The 21,183-nt window shown below is 47.1% G+C and overlaps 1 protein-coding gene across 1 annotated transcript in view; it reads right to left on the bottom strand.

Moving 5' to 3' along the window:
• ABCB10 (ATP binding cassette subfamily B member 10) overlaps positions 1 to 21,182 on the bottom strand; it is a gene marked incomplete at its 5' end in the record, with an annotated part of 33,377 nt that extends 12,195 nt beyond the window's left edge. Inside the window, 6 exons of the mRNA XM_040464917.1 lie at positions 3,525 to 3,660; positions 4,661 to 4,807; positions 5,860 to 5,994; positions 10,258 to 10,460; positions 11,318 to 11,518; positions 21,107 to 21,182. Of these exons, the coding sequence (XP_040320851.1) occupies positions 3,525 to 3,660; positions 4,661 to 4,807; positions 5,860 to 5,994; positions 10,258 to 10,460; positions 11,318 to 11,518; positions 21,107 to 21,182 (898 nt within the window). The remainder of the gene's footprint in view (positions 1 to 3,524; positions 3,661 to 4,660; positions 4,808 to 5,859; positions 5,995 to 10,257; positions 10,461 to 11,317; positions 11,519 to 21,106) is intronic.
• Between the last annotated feature and the right edge of the window lies 1 nt (position 21,183).

The raw sequence follows: 21,183 nt of genomic DNA, 5'->3' as shown, positions 1-21,183 counted from the left end.
ATTAGACTTCATTATAATCAAAAACTTGTGCTCTCCAGAGAGAATGAGAAGACAAGCCACAGACTGGGAGAAAATATTTGTAAAAGACCCAGCTGACAAAGGTATCCACGATGTACAAAGAACTCTTCATACTCGACAGTAAGAAAACAACCCGATCAAAAAATGGGCAGAAGACCTGAACCCAAAGACCTCAGTAAAGATCTACAGGTGACATCACATGTCATCGGGGAAATGCAAATAGAACGAGATACTTCTGCACACCTAACGGACGGATGAAAACCCAAGATTCTGACAACACCTAAAGCTGGTGAGGACGAAGAGCATTGGGAGCTCTCATTCACTGCTGGTGGGAATGTAAGATAGCACAGCCACTTTGGAAGGCAGTTCCTTACACCGAACATACTCTTGCCTACGACCCAGCAATCTCACTCCTTTGGGTTTACCCACAGAGGGGGAAAACTCACGTCGGCACAAAAACCTGCCTGTGGATCTTTAGAGCATCTTTATTCATAATTGCCAAAACCTGGAAGCAATCGAGATGTCGTTCAGAATGTGGGTGGGTAAAGAAACCGTGGTACGTCGGACGATGCAATATTAGTCCGTGCTAAAACGAAACGAGCGATCAAGTCCTGAAAGGACACAGAGGAACACTAAATGCCACCTACGAAATGAAAGATGCCTATCTGAACTAGATGACCCTCTGGAAGAGGTGAAAGTGTGGAGACAATAAAAAGATCACTGGTCACCGGGGGTTAAGGGAAGGGAGGAATAGGCAGAGCACAGAGGACTTTTAGGGCGGTGAAAGTATTCTGTATGATACTGTGATGATAGATGCATGTTCCAACCCATGGGATATACAACACCAGTGAACGTAATGTAAACGATGGACTTTGGACTTTGGGTGATAATCACCTGTCAGTGTTGCTTTGTCAATGATAACAAATGTGTCACTCTAGTGGGGGATGCTGATGGGGAGGCTGTGCTCGCGTAGGGGCAGGGAACATGTGGGAACTCCCTATACTCTCTGCTTAATCTTGTTGTGAGCCTAAAATTCCTCTAACAAATTTTCTATTAATAAAAAAGAAAAAAAAAAAAGAAAAAAGGAGGGAAGGAGTTGGAGGTAGTTCAACATAGTGAAAATAAAAACAAAGCAAAATGGCCCCGGATACACAACACGCCGTCCACCCATACAACGGAGTATTAGTCAGCCGTGAAAAGGAAGGAAGGACCAAAGCATGCTACAATGTGAGCGAATTCTGAAAACGTGCTGAGTGAAACAAGCCAAACATACAAGGCCGCATATTGTGTGATTCCTTTTATGCGAACTCCAGTAAAGACGGGAAGACACAAAGCAAACTGTGGTTGCCAGGGGCTGGGGGAGGGAGGGATATGGAAACCGATTGCTTAACGAGTATGGGATTTTCTTTTTGGGCTGGGGGTGTGGGGGGTGACGAAGATATTTCGGAACCAAGGGGAGGCGGTGGCTGCACAACACTGTGAATGTACAAAATACCACCGGACTGTAGACTTTAAAACGGTTCACGGTACGTTAGGTGAATTTCACCTCAATAGAAATAAATAAGAAACGAGATATTGGGGTTCGCTAGGTAGATGTAAGGGCATTCTCTGGCACAAAACAAACAAACATGCTTTTCTTCAAACAGCCCTTCTGATCCTCTCTCAAATATATGTAGAATTTGTTGTATTTGTTTTTCAGTATGCTATTCTAAGCAGAAAACATCTAAACATTCTTTAACATTTAATTATTAAATACATTCTAATAAACAAAATAGGATTTCTTGCTTACAGATTCATCATGCGATTATTTTCAACAGTGAGCTTCACAAAAACCTTTAAAATCTGTTTCAGCTTCTTGAATCAAGTTCCTACAGCCTTAAGTACCTATCTAGGTTGTAAATGTGGGGACACCGTGTGGTCACAGATCCCCACCCATCTACCCGCACCTTTTCTCCCCCCTCCAGCCCCACATGGCACGTATTGTACCAGGCAGTGACCAGAGTCATGGGACAGCCTGTGGTTCAGAAAGCAAAGTTACCCTCAAACCTCGAGCACAGACAAAGCCTCAGCAGCAGCTTCCGTAACTGGGGGAGGGAATTAACTCCCGGTCAGTCACCCGGTACACCGTGTTTCCCACCTACTCCTGTACAAGACACAGCTGCGAACTTGTCCGGACAAAAAGGAAGGCAGTGAAGACCTCAAAACAGAGGTAGCTTCTGTCGGGTCAAGAATTTTGGAGAAAAGCAGGTGCGAGGAGCGGAGGGACTAAGAAAGATCAAAGCAGCTTGTGGCAGAAAACAGAAGATTGGGGGAGGCTGGGGAGGACAGCAGACTGCAGTCAAGCGTGGGATGTGAAAGAAAGGCCGCAGAGAGGGTAAGTGGTAGAAGGTAAATCCACTCTCGGGCAGGACAGAAGACTGAAGGAACACGACCACCCAGGTGTGAGACCCTGTGGCCCAGCAGGCTCATCCCAGGGGTGGAGAGGAGAGCAACCCCACCTCACCGGGTCCTCGTGAACCGACCCTCTCACTTCCCAAGTCACTTAGCACCCTGACCGGTCTGAATCAGGTTTTTCTTCCAGAGCAGCCGGCAGAACTAACATGCTCTTTTCAGGGATCTCTCAAAATCTCAGTCCAGAAAATATCCTCACTTGCCTGCCAACGTCTAAGGAAAAGCCTCTAGCTTTAACCCTGAAAAGAAACGTCTTGGGTGGAGATGCCACAGTGGGATACCAGAGTTCCGCTGGCCAGACCTCAAGCTATTTATCTAACCTTTCTATCTCAGTTTTCAGGGAAGGAGGAAAACAAAAGGCAGGAAACCATTTGTCCCCTGTTGGCTGGGCATGCAGGCGAGGTACAGGAAAGAAAACTTTCATAGACTTCACACAGCTCTGTCTCCAAGAACTTGCTTCCCTTTGGCCAGGATTCAACAACAGAAGCTGAACTTCGAGAGATTCTTGACCAAGGCAAGCGACTCTGCTTCACGCACTTTCTGATTTATACTTACGACTGTTCATCGGTTTTGAATGTGGTTGACTTGGTACAAAAGGAATTTTATTTCACGGTGATTTGTCGGTCGGGTAACTACCAGAGCCACAGGAACCGTGGGTTTTGTGTGCGCACCTGTTCAGCACTGTCCTTCCTTCCACCTCCTAGGTCCCAGAGCCCCCACCTGCTGGTCCCACCTCCTAGGACCAGAGCCAGCAAGCCGTGTTAGCATGCAAGTTGGAAAATACGGCTCCAGTATGACCCCGAGCTCAATGAGCCACGAGAGGCCTATGAAAATCCTCACCTTCCCAGCCAAGGAACTGCTCACCTACATGGCAAGATCGCGTCCGTATCTTTACGTCTTCTTTCAGAGGCAATTTGGACTAACATTCTAGGAAATGTTTTTCTCAGTTGAAGTTAACTGACGAGAGGTGGTGCAATGGCAAAGTTAAATTGTTACCGCAGAGACAATAAGCTGAGTTTTAATTTGTAACTCCCAAGCCTATTTAAATTATATACCTCCAATGCTTAATCCAACCCAGAAAGCATACATTAGGAAGGAAGAGAGTTCACCCACGGTCATGTGGGCACTGCCCATCAGCAGCCCTCCTTTGTACAGGACAGAAAGCACAATCAGGTTCCCGGAGAGCCCCGTCTGTCAAATGAAGAAAATGAAGACACCTCAGGTAGGAGCCAGAAACCTAAATGCAAAAAGCGTAAATATGGCCTATAGTTTCTTTTTTGCATTTAACTATCACAACAAGGTTTTCCCAGAACACTAAGTTTTAATCTGAATTTCAAATAAAAAAACTACTTTGGAAAGATCACAGTATTGAAGGAAGTGATCTCATCAACGTGAAAACCTAGAAGCTAAGTCACCCAGCAGATTCCTATTTTACTCAATGGACTCGGTTTGCAAAGGAAAACACAATATTAAGGACTCCTTCCCTAACAACAAGACGAATGCACAGCAAGCATATGCATTTATGTATCTTAATGTGATGCCCTGAGCAAAGGCTAGACAAGAAGTTGGAGTCCTGTCTCTGATCTGCCTTGAGCTTTGTTAGGTACATGGTCTTTGGTAATGCTGCCTCATCTGGGCCTGTTTCCTCTGTGTCCCTAAATCATGACCATTATTGAATCGCCTCTGAAGTTCTTTCCCATTTGAACATGGTATAGATTTCCCGCTCGCGGTGATTTTCTAGTTCAGTGTTGTATTTGAGTTCATTGTGATCAATGTGATCATTTTTGTCATACTTTTTTCTTGAAACACACTGAAGTTATTTTGGTTAATCCCCAGTGGGTCTCAAAGTGCCTGCATCAGAAGCGACCTGGAGGCCTGTTAAAACAGATTGTTGCTGGGCGCAGCCCCAGAGCATTGGATTTGTAGGCCTGGGGTGCAGCTGAGGGTCTACACTTCTAGACAGTTCCCCGGTGAGGCGGACGTGGCTGGTCTGGGCCATGTTGGGGATCTGCCTGCCCCCACCGCCGCTTAGTCACATGTAGTGGTTTCCTCTTCTTTCACAAAAATGAACTCAGACCTAATCTTGAAGTGGAATAGAATTATTTTCTATTTACGGCAAAGTCAAGGGAATACAAATCTGTTTCAGTCGTAACATCTGTCCTTTGCACTCTTTTCAAAATGATCTACTTACTGCTCCAAAGAAGCCAGCCCGAGCAAACGCCTCTTTCCTTGCTAACTGCATCACGTGGTCCACTTTGCTGGTGTATTTCTCTATTTCTGTTATTTCTTTCCCAAAAGCTCGAACAGTTCTTATATTTCCAATACTTTCCTCAGCTAGCTGGGAGAATAATAAATACATTTCAGGGGAGGCAAGTCACATTTCAAGATTTCTAGAGCAAAGTCAAAATGGGGCTCTCATTTTTAAGACATTAAAAATAGATTACAAAGCAGAGTATATGAACAATTTTATTTTTGGAAACAAATATATTTTTGTTATATTTACACATTTACACGCCATATATATGTAGATAGAAAGGCAAACGGGGGCTAATAGATGCTGAAATATATATATATTTTTAAAGTTGACTTATTTTGAGAGAGACAGAGAGAGTACGAGCAGGGTAGGGGCAGAGAGAGAGAGAAAGAGAGAGAGAGAGAGAGGGAGCGAGAGAGAGAGTAGATACAGAAAGAATTCCAAGTAGGCTGTGTGTGGTCAGTGCAGAGACCAGCGCGGGGCTCGAACTCATGAAACTGTGAGATTGTGAGTCGAAATCGAGAGTTGGATGCTTAACCGACTGAGCCACCCAGGTGCCCTGTGAAATATATTTTTAGACAGAGAAAAAGATAGGTAAAAAGGATAGACTCCAAAATGTTAATACCATTCATTCTGAGAGGTAGAGTTATATGTGTTATTTTTTCTCTTGATATTTTCAAGTTTTCAATTATAAACACCCATGCTTTTTGTAACATGAAAATGTACCAGCTATGTTTAGTTTTTAAAAAATGCAATACTGGATAGCATTGCAAAGCTTCACTTCTCAATTAACGAAGGACAAAGCGTCACGCAGACATTATTTTCAAAATATAATGAGCTTTGCGATCCTATAAGAAACAGTGATGGTAAAGAACTAAAGAGTTCACACAATGTTTAGTCAAATGGGATCTACTTCAAGGTGTGGGTAGTAATCTAGTCTAGAAGGCAGAGTATTTTAGGTTTCTAGGATTCTAGCCTATTCTAGAAGGATAGAATCTATAGGATTCTAGCCCATAGAAACCTAGTCTGGGTTTCTAGCCTTCTTGAGGGCTCCCTTAAGGAAAAGTGAAGTACTTTTTTGAAAAGCAGAAGCACATCTCCTCCAAGCGGAGACCACGTAAGGGAGGGGCTTTTACCTGAGTGGTCTGTGCCAGGGAATCCTGCATAACTTTGGTTAGCTTCTGTAGGTAACGTCCATAAATCACAGCAAGGACGGATATTGGAGGCACCACACTCAAAACAAAAGTGGCCAGTTGAGGTGAGACATAAAACTGTCAAAAACAAAAGCCAAAAGGTGTTAGGTGTTTGTTACACAGAGCAGCAAGACACTTTCATTACCTACTACAGGTGTGTGTGTGTGTGTGTGTGTGTGTGTGTGTGTGTGTATGTGTGTGTTATTCAGACAACTTCAAGCTTCATAAAACCCCCTGAGTACTGAGCACACCACACAGGGGTAATACGGACAAAGCTGCTGAAGAAAGGATGGAAATATTTTACCGTCCAGTGCTGGACCACAGCCGGTACAGTGCTGTGTGCACATTAGACCATGCTGTCCAACGAGAGGGGGGGGGAAGGCAGGACAGGAGTGAAGGAAGGAGGCCCGGGCTGCTCCACGCTGGCCGGACCACACCAGGAATTCTGTATTCAAGTCTGGGTCCCCTCTAAGGCACTGAATGACCAGAGCAACGTCGCACTGAAATGGCCAAGACGGCAAAGACACCACAAAACCCCGTATCAATCGACGATCAGGTGAAAGTAGGACTAACAAGTGGAAGAAGAGTTGGAGCTGTTTCCAGGGCTCAGAGGACCGAAGTCTCGGCAGGAGGGATGTGGACTCAACATAAGAAGTTTCTAGCAACTGGAGCTGCTCAAGGAGGAAATAATCAACTTCTAGAGACATAACATAATGGGGCTCCTGCCAACCCTGCAGTTCGGTGATTGGATTTTCAATGGTACCAGCGTCTCTTCAACAAATGGTTAAAATCTGCCAAATCTCATCTGCATGGGAAATAGTATAGTCGGCATGAGGCTTTCTTAAAACGCTAAGGAAAAGTCGCAGACCGAAACGTACAGTGATAAATGGATCAGCCAATCGTTCATTCAACAGCCCGTTACTGAACGCCTACAGAGAGCTCACACTATTCCAGGCACCTGGGAGACAGCTGATTCATGTGGAGTTTTATCAGAGTGACAGCTAGATAGCAGATGGGTAAAAGAGAGAGACACACAGAGGATAACTGCAGGTGTAATAGGGTCTTACAAGGGCAAGTGCCCAAAGGCCCTGAGGCAGGAAGGTGGTGGGCACCTTTGACCACTTATGGACCCATCCACCCTGAGCACACAGGCCGTGCAGTCCAGCAGGTCACCTGCAGGCCATGCTCAGGGGCAGGGATACAATCAAGGCAGGCCTCACAGTTCCGGCGCCTGAATCCGACAGAGCTCAAGCAAACCAACTGCATGGGCGTCCTCTGCGGTGGGGCCGGAATAGCCATCAGAATGTCTCGGCACCACCCACCTCTCTCTGCTCTGGTTCCGTGCTTGGTAATAAGTCTTTGAAGCCTAATGCAGGGTCCTGTCACCAAAAAGGAGCATTTGGAAGAGCAGGAACACACATTTTTTTTTTTTAACATTTATTCATTTTTGAGAGACAGAGAGAGACAGAGCACGAGTGGGGAAGGGGCAGAGAGAGGGAGACACAGACTCTAAAGCAGGCTCCAGGCTCTCAGCTGTCGGCACAGAGCCCGACACGGGGCTCGAACTCACAAACTGCAAGGCCCTGACCTGAGCCGAAGTCGGACACTCAACCGACTGAGCCACCCAGGCGCCCCAGGAACACACATCTTACTGTAGGAAGGAAGATCCCGTAATGTAAACTACTAAACTTGCAGTCTGGTATAGACATTACTAGGTTCTTGTCAGCAGACTTATCAGAGGTCAGGTCCAGGGAGCTTGTGAGAAACTAAGGCTACTTTTGTTCCTCCAGGGCTAAAAACCAGGTCCCAGGTGATGCCAACTCATGAGGCTGAATGTTGGTGGCCCCCCCCCCCCCAAAATTTATATGCTGAAGCCTTAACCCTAGTGTGGCTATATTTGGAGATGGGGCTTCTAAGGAAGTAATTAAAGTGAAATGAGGTCATGAGGGTGGGGCCCTGATGAGATCAGGGTCCTTAAGAAAAGAGACCCCTAAGAACCTGCACGCAAGCACTGAGGAAAGGCCATGTGAGCACATGTCAGGATGGCGGCCACCTACAAGCCAAGCCAATAGAAGAGACTCACAACGAACCAACTTGGCCAGCACCTTGACCTTGGACTCCAACCTCTAGAATTGTAAGAAGTAAATCTCTGTCAGTTATGTCACCCGCTCTGTGGTACTTTGTTAAGACAGCCTGAGCAGACTAAGGCCCCTTCTGATTAGCCATCGGACTTATTCTGAACTGTCTGAAACTGTTACAGGAAGAGGTTCCCAACTTTTCCTGAGCCCCAGAACTATCGATATTTAGGAATGATGCGTTAGTGCAGGATGGGTCTTCTTGAGAAAACACGGGATTTCACAGCGGCTTTTCATTTCATAAACCAGATCTTACCGGCTCAGGTTGGCAGTACGTCCTTCTGCTCTGGACTGAGCGCTGCGTGGACGCAAAGAGGACAAAAACCCAAGCTGCTCCACCTGGGAGATGGGGTCAATTAGAATCTTCACTCTGGGGATCTAGGACTGCACTGCTCACAACGACAGGGCCACATGGCCACTGATCACTGCAAATGCAGCCAGTGTGACTGAGAAACTGAATCCCTAAATTTTCACTAAAATTTAAACTTAAAAACCAATATTTCATTTCTATTCAGTTATTGGTCAAGTTTAGGTCAAGTTCTGGCATGTCAATCTACCTTTTCAATGGCAAACGTTATGAAATCTAAATACAGCTGAAATATTTCCAATGAAAATTTAGCATCCGGATTGAGATGCTCCATGAGTATAAAATACACATTGGATTTTGAAATCTTAACATGAAAAAATAATATTAAATATCAGATTAATGATTGGTACAAAAATTACATGTGGAACTGATGCTTTGTTATACTGGATTAAGTAAAATACGTTATTAAAATTAATCTCATCTTGGGGGCATCTGGGTGGCCCAGTCAGTTAAGCATCTGACTTCGGCGCACAGTTTGTGAGTTCGAACCCCATGTCGGGTTCTGCGCAGACAGTGGAAAGTCTGCTTCCGATTCTCTGTCTCCCTCTCTCTCTGCCCCTCCCCTGCTTGCTCTCACTCTCGCCCTCTCTTAAGAATAACAAATAAACATTTAAAAAATCATTTCTTTCTGCTTTTTAAAATGTGTCGGGCGCCTGGGTGGCGCAGTCGGTTAAGCATCCGACTTCAGCCAGGTCACGATCATGTGGTCCGTGAGTTCGAGCCCCGCGTCGGGCTCTGGGCTGATGGCTCAGAGCCTGGAGCCTGTTTCCGATTCTGTGTCTCCCTCTCTCTCTGCCCCTCCCCCGTTCATGCTCTGTCTCTCTCTGTCCCAAAAATAAATAAAAACACGTTGAAAAAAAAATAAAAATAAAAAATAAAAAAAAATAAAATGTGTCTACTAGAGGGGTGCCTGGGTGGCTCGATCAGTGAAGTGTCAGAGCCTTGACTTCAGCTCGGGTCAGGATCTCACGGTGCGTGAGATCGAGCCCTGCTTTGGGGTCTGTGCCGACAGCACAGAGCCTGCTTGGGATTCTCTCTCCCTCCCTCTCTGCCTCTCCCTGCTCGCACTCTCTCTCTCTCTCTCAAAATAAATAAATAACATTTATTTTCTCTCTCTCTCTCAAAATAAATAAGTAGCATTTAAAAATAATAATAAACTGTGGCTACTCGAAAGTTTAAAATGACCTATGTAGTTTGCATTACATTCTAGCGGCCAGCAGCACAGGTCTGAACAGAAACAGGGTTTGAAGAAGCAAGGCAAACAGACGACGGTGCTCAAGCCACCCGGTTAAGGCAGGAAAAGGGGCTGCGGGAGTAGAGAGAGCTCACTTCAGTGGAGTACAGACCCACTCGTGTACAGGATAGGGTTTATCGTCTTCCTTACGAAGAGGAAAGGAAACCATCCCTTGGTCTTATCAAGATAGCAATAGCAGCTCTACTGCATTTTTTGGTGGGGGCCGGGGGAAGGCGGGTGGAATGTAACTTATTTGCCTTTCCTCTAACACACAGCTTGGCACTCAAAGTGCTCCTTCCACCTGTTGCTTTTTTCAGCAACATTCTGTCACACATTCTTAGAACACCCAGGCAATAATGCAATCTTTCCTAAATGTTAATGGTGCACGCTCCAGATAAGAAGTCATCCTGGACAAATGAAGGGTGCAGGAGGCCGCACAGGAGGAAGCGAGCCCCACATCCCCCGTGCCTCTGTGGCAGCCCTCCTGGCTAAGTGGCTTACGGGGCGATGGGAACAGCTCAGCTAGAGCTCATCCCCTGACTGAGAGGCCCGGCACAGGCCAAAGCCCTGACCAGAAGGCGCCGACGCCAGCCAGGCCGACGTACCATCATGCCAATGCCAATGGAAGCCTGGGCCCCGGCCCTGAGCCCATCCGACAGGTTTTCGGTAATTGAGCGCCCCAGGAGCGCGGTGTCCGAGGAGAGGCGGTTAATCAATTCTCCAGTGCGAGTCTTGTCGAAGAAAGCAACCTCCTGCCTCAGAAGAGAGGAGAATAACGAAGCCCTCAGCCTATTCACAATGCGCTGACCTGCAAAAGCAAACAAGAACGGCATCAGCTTGGGTGGAGCCAGCTAACAGGCAGCGGCTCGGGCGGCTGTCGTCAACCTCCTCCCAGCACGTCTGGGGCCCTGCGTCCACCTGCCGGCAAGTGGCCCCCCTGAGCCCCGGCACACTGACACGCACACACTGGTAACGAGCACTCTTTCTGCCTCAGGAACCGTGCGGAGACCGTGGATGCGCAGGAGGGGATCCGGGGATAAAACAGAGGATCGCTGATCGCTGAGAGACATTTTAAACAGTACTATTTACAAATGAGGCTTCCTACGCTGACTTCCCCAAAGCTGATTCTGTTCCCCCTTGGCAATCCTTTTCTGTACCGAGCTCAGCAACGGCAAGGGCCGGTTAATCATCCGCAGAGCGTTTTATGAGCTAAGTGGCGAGCAGCTGACCGAAGAGTCTGGCACCCCGGGCTCTGTGATTTCTGTGGTTGTCACCGGCCTGTTAACAGCCAGGCCTCGTCACGGAAAGGCTGTAAAACACCATCGCCCCAGTGCCCACTGGAGGGGAAACACAAACACGGAGCATGCAAGATTTCCACAGCTCCCTGGAGAAGGCTCAGAACTCCAGCCTCCTGCCCACGGGCCGTGCCTCCCGTAAGACAGGCGGCTTCCCTCCCTTCCACCCACGTACCAGGGGAGCTGAGAAGTGAGCGCCGGATCGAAAAATATTCGTAGCTCCCATGTCTGGCCAGACATGGGGCTTTGTCCCCGCTGGATGGGACTGTGGGAAAAGAGGAACAGGGGGCCCGGAGTGCACGAAACCCCACGTGAGCCCCAGTGCGAATCCTCTGGAACGCCTCGCTCGGCAAGGTGAGGGCCCTTTTACCTGAAGTCTGCATGAGGTAGACGCGAACAGTGTTTGCAGCAGCACCGCACAGGAACACGCCGCTGAGTGCCAGGCAGAGGCGGGTCAGGGTATAGCTGTAGTCCACGGTGGGGTTTGTGTAAATGACATCGATGATCCTCCCCAGGAAGAAGGGAGCGGACATGGTGATGACACTGGACATGGCCAGAAACCCAACTGCGGCTAGAAAACACAGGAAGTTCTCAGGCCCGGGGGTGCTTTGGCGAGGGGCGGGGCGCCAAATTCACCAAGCGTCTTGCCCGCAGCAGCTGTTCAGAGCATGCGCTTCTCAGAGCTTGCGCAGAGCAGGTGCTGCGGGTTTCCTTCTTTCAGCTCCCGGGCCCTTGACTAAAGGCAAGAACCGAGGAGCTTCCAGGGACAGAGTGAGGAGGGTGACTGAGCATACCCAAGTAGCCAGAGAAGATGACTTGTGCTTTTACCCAGGTTTGATCGTGTCTGCTTTGCCAGGAATTCAAGCAACGCAGGTAGATCTCTGAATTATGTATAGAATTTCAAAACTTTAAATAACCTTTGGAAAGCAGTTGCTGTCATCCATGACACATGTGGTATGTTCCCTCTTAATCTTACTGCTTTGGGGAATAAAGCACCAGAGTACTGGCATGATAGGACAATAGATAATAACACAATTGTTCATCCGTCTAAAAAACAGTGGGATAGAGTCTTAACGGAAAGGAAGATACTGAGAAAACCCAACCAGGAACAACACATAAAACAGGTGAGTGCATTCATAATAAGGGAGTGCAAATCTACACTACAAAGGTATTCCAGTTTTCATCTACTGGATTGGCAAAAATCAGAGATTGATAACACACCGTGCTGGAAGAAGCTGTAGGAAAAGGGGCATTTGCACTGTTAGTGGGTGTGCAAAGTGGTACAAATGCAACGGAGAGTGATGCGATCATATCGGTTAAAATGTGAATGTACATTCCCTTTGATCCAGCAATTCTGCCTCTAAGATTCTAACTTCTATGTATACTCCCCTAAGTGTATGCAAAACGTGTACCCTCACGGATGTTCATTACAGCATCACTTATGCCAGCGGAACATCCACAAATGGGGAACAGGTTAGATCAATAAAGGAGCATTTATTTTCTGAGTGTTACACAGTTATTAAAAAGAATGGGGCAACTCTATAGGTATTGACGTCACCAAGCTACGATGTTAGTGAAAACAGCCCAGGACCCGGATGTTAACGTTTTCTTGTTGGTTTCGAAGTTTACGTACACACAGGACAACTCCAGGAGAGTAATCAGATGCAGGCAACAAAAGTTCCTTCTTAAGACCAGGGTGACTGGGGGGCAGGGTATGTGCTACTGCGTACTTTTGAGCTTGGTCCTATTAGGAACCCACCTAGTACCACCACCTTAAAGTCATGGCGAGGCTCCTAGATGAACACGACATGGACGGAACCCCAGGAGATGGGAGCTCTCACACACTGCAAGTAGCAATTGCTTCTCTTGGTGTTTTGTCTAATGCTAACCACTGCAGTTAAAGGTATTACTTTCACGTAACCTCAATAAAAAGAATATAGATTGTATTATTTACAATACCAAGTGTCCATCCACAGATGAATGGATAGTGTGGTATGTGTGCGTGCACGCGCGCGCGCACACACACAAACACACACACACACACACACACACACACACACAGTGGAATATTACTCAGCCATAAAAAAGCATGAGGGCTTGCCATTTCCTCTAATATGGATAGACCGAGTGGGTATTAGGCTGAGTAAGGTAAGTCAGACAAAGAAAGACAAACAGCACGTGACTTCACTTACATTTGGAGCATAAAAAACAAAACAAATGGACAAACAAAATATTTTAGACTCTTAAATACAGAGAACTGGAGATTACCAGAGGAAAGGTGGGAGAGAGTATTAAGAGACAGATACAGGGGTGCCTGGGTGGCTCAGTTGGTTGAGCGTCCGCCTTCGGCTCAGGTCATGATCTCGCGGTTCGTGAGTTCGAGCCCCGTGTCAGGCTCTGTGCTGACAGCTCAGAGCCTGGAGCTGGCTTCAGATTCTGTGTCCTCTCTCTCTGCCCCTTCCCCGCTCATACTCTGTCTCTGTCTGTCTCTCAAAAATGAATAAACGTTAAACAAAAAATTAAAAAAAAAAAGAGAGATAGATATAGGAGATGAACTGGAACAAGCTTCCAGTTATAAAATAAATAAGCCACAGAGATGCAGAGTACAGTCTGAGGAATACAGTCAATAATACAGTACTAAATGCTGTTTGGTGACAGATGGCGACTACATTTATCGTGGTGGGCACGGAGTAAAGGGCAGAATTGATGATTCAATATATTACACCTGGAACGAATATGACTTTGCACATCAACTAGACTTCAATCAAAAATATTTGTTTACATTTAAAAAAGAGCAAAGAGCAGACTCAGTGCCAATGGTTAGTTGGCTGGCAGAGCGCTAGGAGAAAGGGGAGGCATTTAGGGAGGGAACATTTCCCACAATGGCTCTCTTCCTTCCTCGAGGCCTCCTGACATCCTGTTCTGGAGAAGACCTTAGCGGACGACCTTCTGACAACCTTCGTTAAAATACAAATACCCAAACACTGCCTGCATCACTCCCTCTTCCTTCTTCTCCTAGCACTTGCCACCTTCTGGCATTCTAAACCAAAAGTGTCACTTGTTTACTGTCTACTCTCCACTGGGACCTAAAAGATTTTTGTCTGTTTCGTTCACTGCTATACTCCCACCGCCTACGGGGACAGAGACACAGGAGAAGTTCAAAATAAACATCTGCTGGATGACTAAAAAAACTGAACTGGGGCAAAGAAGGCATAAAAGTCTATCACATCAAAGTGCCTCAGTGAGCCTAACTAGGAACGGAATATCTGGTGCCTCGGAAAGTCCACATGGAAATGAGTCTTTGCACAGAGCCAGAAAGTTCCTGTGTCTGGCTTCATACCGCACAACCACAGTTTAACTGAATAATGTGAACCTGGCCAAGGGCCGTTTCATTTTGATGCAAGACCTGGGGTCTTGTTTCAAAATGCCACGCTCCTGACGACAAGAGCCCAGAGGGACTGAAAGCCCACCAGGCACAGAGAATGTTTACTCGGGATTCTGCCCAGCACAACCTCAGGGAGCTGGTGTGCTCTGGAGAGAGGCGTCCTGAGGAAGGAGGGATTAACCCGAGAGGCCTTTCTGTTTCATCTGTCATCAGTAGCTAGCTAGTCTCTCCAGTCTGCTCTTTTGCTCTGGCAAACGCCTCCTCGGGTGCAATGCATGTGAAGTGCCAGAAGGTTCCATTTCCCCCTCCCTCCTCCCGTCTTTTAATTCAAATTGATGATTCCAAATCAGAATCTGGAGTTCGCGAATGAAATGCCCCACGATTTAGATTCTGAACCCTAGTTCTGACACAGTCATAATAACGATTACAAAGAGGAAAGAATTTAGTTGAATCCAAACTCATTCCAGGATATGCCCTTTTTCCTTTTAATTAAAAAAAAAAAAAAGATTATCAGCCTGTTTTATTGCCATTTGTGTCCTTCTCCTACAACGCAGGACACAAAAGTAAAATAAAATAGACAAAAGTAAATGAACGTAGACAAAAGTAAAATAAAAGATTTTTTTTAGCTTTCAGTTAGCTGGATTCTTTTTAATGGACGTCTTCCCTACATACCACTGTCTTTGACATTAGTGAATAATTTAGATTTGAACCAGAACTATCGTTCCAGATTCCTCCCTAAACCCAACATGCCAAGGACACTGCAACCCTTCTGAAATTCTTCAACTGTTTTCCATGGTTAAGCCTCTTGCCTGATGGGACCCCAGCAACTGTTATGTATCTCTTGACAGATTTCTTCAGGTATCTTCCTGAAGGTTATCCTCGTTCTACTGAACCACGGCATCCAAAAAGTGAAATATCCTTCAAAGGGAGGAGGGAAGAAATCCTAAAATGCAGAGTTTACTCATGAAAGCCCAGAAGTTTTGGGGTGGGTGGAAGACGCTCTACAGCATGACCCCCAGCTGCTGGACACAGAACCAATCTTTTAGCGACACATCTGACCATCAGGCCGGTACAGCTATCCCCAGTGTCGTTCCAGGACTAAAGACGAAGCACAAAAACGAGCCCCCACCACGATCTGAAGCCTCTGATAGGCATTATCTCCTTGAATCTTCCCAGCACCCCTCTTATCCTCATTATTTTAGAGGCAACTCCAGCAAAGAGGTGAGGGCGCTTGCCCAAGGTCACCCAGTTCATATAGTACAGAACCCTGTTCTGACACAAAGCCTTCCTCTTCTTCCTACGTTCCAAGCAGAGGAATCGGCATGAGCCTGGGGTTGGGGCAGGCCAGCAAGCAGCAGAATGGCTGCAGGACAGAGCTGGAATAGGGACCTCGTGACACAAAAGCAGCCCTGAGAAATAAAGTGGAGAGGTGGGGGGCTCCGGATTGTGAAGCGGAACAGGGAATTTGCAGTATGGCAGGCTGTCAGAGGGCTTTAGGCGGGCGAGTGCTACAGGCAACTTTGCATTTTAAATGTCCAGCTCTGGCTGCAGAGTGAAAGGAGAGAACTGGAGGCCAGCATGACCGCAGACGGAGACCGCTTACGGTGTGGTGTTCCAGGGTTTCAGGCAAGGGGGACTGGGGGAACTAGGGTGGGGACAGAGGGGACAAGGAAGGTGACAAGGACTGCAGATGTTTTTAGGAACGAGGCTCCAGAGGACCCGAGAATTGACCGGATTTGGGAAGCGTGTTAGGAGGGTAGGTTCTAAACTGAGACCTAGCTCTGCCATCTAGCTGTTGGACCTTCAGTGAGTCACTCAACCTCTCTGTGCCTCAGTTTCTTCATCTGTAAAACGGCAATAAAAATAATACCTCTCTCATAGAGATACCACAAGGAGAAAATTCAGTACATACATGTAAAGCATCTGGTACGGTGCCCGATATCTAGCAAACAATACATAGTAGATAGCACTTCCGTTGTCCCCATCACAAGGAGTCAAGAACGTCTCTGGCTTTGGCAAAGGGGTTCACACAGCAGCCCACTCTGAGAGAAGCGGCAGCAGAAAAGGCAGTTTGGGGGAGGAAGGTAACTTTGGACTTTGGACATGTTGAGTTTTCAGGCATCTGGGAGACATTTCCGTGGATGCAAGGTGGGTACCATGGGGAACAAAGGAGTAGAAGATACTCCAGGTTCGAGGGTGAGGTGAAGAAGCCTGGCATCTACACTGGATGGGGAAGGAAGTGAAGACGCGAGGGGCTGGCGGACTAGCAGGAAGCAGAGCATTTAGGAAACTTCTTAGGTTCACGCAGAACAAAGACCTTCCAGACTGTCAGCACGTGCTGAAGACTGAGGCATCTGGGTCATATTTGCAATTGGGGGGCGGGGGGGCTGCCTTTGCCTCCAGTACTCTCTGCTCAGGGGACATGATGGCCACCCATGTAATTTTATTTTTTAATGTTTATTTATTTTTGAGAGAGAGAGAGAGAGAGAGACAGAGACAGAGCACGAGTGGGGGAGGGGCAGAAAGAGAGGGAGACCCAGAATCCGAAGCAGGTGCTCCAGGCTCCGAGCTGTCAGCACAAAGCCCGACGTGGGGCTCGAACTCGTGGACCGCGAGATCATGACCTGAGCTGAAGTCGGACGCTTAACCGACTGAGCCACCTATGTAATTTTAAATCTTCTAATCGCCACATTAAAAGAGTAAAAGGGAGTGGGTAAGATTAATTTTAACAACACACTTGATCCAATATATCCAAGTTATTAAGCAACATGTAATCTACATAAAAATAATAGCGAACCCTACAATGATACTTCACTTTTTTTTTTTTCTTCATACCAAGTTCTTTTAAAACTGGTATGCACTTTCCACTTAAATCAATGCTAACACGTTTCATAGCACAGCTACAGAACGTTAAGGCGTTCTCTGATATATGGTGTCTCCAGAGCAAACATCCCCCGCTTTCTGGAGCAGTCCCCATTTCAAAGGTGCAGCCTCATGTGCCAGTTAGTACTGTCCTTGTCAGAGCCTCTGTCCTGACTGGGGACTTCAGGGAATAGTTGCTCTCAGCACGGCTCATCCGCTCCTTGTTTACCGTATTCACTGGTTTTATCACTTCATTGTTTTTGGTCACTTCATAAAATATAACTTATACATTCAGCAAAAGCTCCCGGTGGGCATGGGGTTCTCAGAATGGCCCTAATCTCAAAGCACACAGCCCTTATCAGTATTTTAAGTGAGAGGCACCCTCCCAGGTCCTCCACAGAGGCCTCAACTGAACAGTGTGGGTGGAGGGGTGTGGTGTATCTTGCACAGTGTAACCGGGAACCTGCCTGGCAAGGTGTCTCTGTGTGCACCTCCAGGTTGGCACTGTGGTCACGACCCCACAGGACCCCAACGGCCCACACACCTCACTGCTGAGATCAGCTCACGCAGTGCTCCCTGCCCCTAACTCAATGGGATGGTCAGAGCCCTCCACCGCCCCCCTCTATCTGCCAGGCGCAGCAAGGGGCTCTGACAAATGACTTCTTATCCCAGCAGTCCACTAGGGGCTCCTCAGTGAGCTCCTGTATCTTTGAAGACTCCTTCTGGCCAAGGGGATAAGAGGAAGAGTTATCAGTGAGACCGGAGAGCACCGCTGTGGGCCACAGCTGTAGGAAGATGGGCTGTGGATTCCTCTAGCAAGTCGGTAGCAGGGGAGGGGGCACAGGGGCGGGTGAGGGGCTGCAGTGCCTCTAGAAGACCTGGGGGGGGGGGGGGTGGGTGATGCTACGACCGCTCTCTGCACACACACATCTGGAAACAGTTCAAATGGCAGACCCTGATTTTACAGTTTCTGACACAAATTACTTAAGATCCGACTTTCCCGGTCACGCACTTCAGGTGGCATACTCAGCAAACTGCTGAAGACAGAGGAAAATGTCGTTAATCAGATGTATGGCTGAATTGTTAAAAAAGGACGTTTGCGTTTGTTTTCCTAAAAACCAGCACGTTAACATTGGAATTCCTTCTCTGCAACTCGGGTTTTTTTTTTTTTTTTTTTTTTTTTGGTCTCTTGATTATAATACACACATGCGCGCACACACACGCACACAGCTCTTTATCTGTAGCATTTCGAAGAGCTGTGCCAACATCTGAGGCTGCCCTTATGATGATAAGTTACAAATTAATGACGACATGACACCCCACTTCCTTTTAATCCCACAAATGCCAACATCCAGATTGGCTTCAATATATCATACACAATGACTTTTAAGGAAACCGTATGTCCTAGTAAGGGTTTTTCATCAGATTTCCTTATAAGGTACAACACGTGCTGATTGTCTGTTTAGAAGAATTAGTGAACCAACCTCAGCCTTTCTCGGATTAAATGTTCACAATTATTCAGCGAGGCAGATCAAAACAGCTCTTTTCTTTTTTTTTTTAATTTTTTTAAATGTTTTATTTATTTTTGAGACAGAGAGAGACAGAGCATGAGCAGGAGAGGGTCAGAGAGAGAGGGAGACACAGAATCTGAAGCAGGGTCCAGGCTCTGAGCTGTCAGCACAGAGCCCGACGTGGGGCTTGAACTCACGAACTGTGAGATCATGACCCGAGCTGAAGTCGGACGCTCAACCGACTGAGCCACCCAGGCGCCCCAAACTAGCTCTTCTTATAATAAAAGGCGGTACAGCTCTTGCTTTACTTCTCCACATACCAGCGTGGTGGGACATGTGGGGACAGAGTAAGAAGGTACAGGGATGATGGGCACGCGAGATGCGGGGCTACGCTACCCATGGTGCCGAGCCCATGTGGGCACCAGCAAAGCCTGACACCTAAAAAACCTTCTCAGCGCCTAATATCTCAGAAATAAAACAAAACCGGGCACCGGGGGGCTCAGCCGGTTACGTGTCCAACTCTTGGTTCCGGCGCGGGTCGTCTCACGGTTTGTGAGATCAAGCCCCACGTGGGGCTCTGTGCTGACAGCGTGGAGCCTGCTGGGGCTTCTCTCTCTCCCTCACTCTCTGCCCTTCTCCCACTCCCTCGCACGCTCTCTCTCTCTCTTAATAAATAAATAAACTTTAAACACCCCTGGTTTTCCTAGCACTCACTCTGAGTTGCATATGGGAATGGCAGACACACCCTGTAGGGTTCAGGGTCTCTACGTTTGGGCCTCAATCTGGGCCTGGTTGTACCATTATTTATTCTTCCACCTCAGGCACTTGGAGCCCCTGCTCTAGGCAGCACACATGCTAAGAACTAGACAGAATTAGACCCAGCGCCATTCTCAAGCAGCTCACAGTCCAGTGGGATCTTCCAGTCTCAAAATGTTCTTTTAATAGAGTAAAAGATCTTTATTTCCATCAAAATCTACATACAATCAAGTGAGCCATGACATAAATTCTTTCTACCTCAGTGATACCAAGAATTCCCCTAAGCTTCAACAGTAAGAAGAGAAACATTCTCTCCCTATCTGCCCTCCTCCGTAGCACCAACCTGCCCTACATTGCAAATGACTCTCTTGGAAAATCTTTTCTAAAGCAGGGGATTTGCGGCAAAGCGTGTGGGATTCTCACTGTTTCAAGGGCTGCATCTGACAACCTCACAGGCCTCGATCCCAAGCCCTCATCACGGTTGCAGTTTTCTCTCCAGTCATATGATTATTTCATTTATGTTTCTTCCCCACTAAGCTGAAAGCCCTAGGAGGAACAGGAACTGTGTTTCTTTCTGCTCACCCATGCAACCCATGGCCCACCAGACACTGAGGGGGCTCAATAAATATTTATTAAAGAAATGAAGATTTAGGGAAATGTCAGAAACTTTTAAATCTTAAAAGGCCAACATTTCCCGAATTATGGTTAAAAACGAGGAGATATCGAAAATCGTTCTGAAACATTCATTTTGGGGCGCCTGGGTGGCTCAGTCGGCTGAGCGTCTGACTTTGGCTCAGGTCGTGATCCCTCGGTCAGGGGGTTCAGCCCCAAGTCAGGCTCTGTGCAGACAGCAAGAAGCCTGCTTCAGATCTTCTGTCCCCCTCTCTGTCCCTCCCCCGGCTCACGCTCTCTCTCTCAAAAAAATACACATTTAAAAACATTCACTTTTATTTCTTTAAAAAATTACTCAATTACGATTTAGCTGGGGTTTGGTCTATAGTTTGCTCAAAGTTTCTGGAGTTTACAGATCACTGATGGTAGGCAGTGTTTGATTTTTTTTGAAGAGCTAGTAACTTCCTGCTTACCATTGAGGGAGGCAAAAAGCACGAGACAAATCTGAAAGGTTTAGACTGTTTTACTTCACACAGCAAAAAAAAAAAAAAAAAAAAAAAAAAAAAAAGCTGTTTAATAAACTTGTCTAAGGCAAAAAATGTTTTTAAGTAGTATCAGTGTATAATACAAAATAGGTATATTTTTGGCTAGAATAAATTTTACAATGAAGAGGGGGGGTGGAGGGACGCTGCCCGTTCTGAGAATACTGGCAATGCCAAAGCAGAACAGACCCAAAGGTTCCAATAATGAAATACTGCTCCACTCGTATCATGTGTCAAGCTGAGAAACATAAAACACAACTCGGCCAACCTGAACGCTCGACAGTGCTACCGGGAGGTGAGCGCTCCACCCAGCCCTTCTTGGTGGAGATCCCCAGGTAAGAAGCCAGCCCGTGCCTACACCCAGTGTTACAAGTGGCCCAGGGTCTCTCTGCAGCCCCCGCGGTGTCCCCTCTCGGCGGTCGCGGGACCACGCGCTTTGTAAGGGGTGCTGACCAGCGTTGGGAAGAGAACGGACGGAGAAAAAGCCCTACCTGCCAGCCTCCCGCGCTCCGGATACGCCAGCCCCAGAAGTTTCCGGGCATCCGAGCGCCTGGCCGCCGCGGAGCGC

The sequence above is a fragment of the Herpailurus yagouaroundi genome, unplaced genomic scaffold, assembly GCF_014898765.1.
Source record: "Herpailurus yagouaroundi ecotype Mexico unplaced genomic scaffold, PumYag 530, whole genome shotgun sequence".
NCBI lineage: Eukaryota > Metazoa > Chordata > Mammalia > Carnivora > Felidae > Herpailurus > Herpailurus yagouaroundi.
The sequence above is the reverse complement of the archived record's forward strand: the minus strand, read 5'-3'. Positions and strand labels throughout refer to the sequence as shown.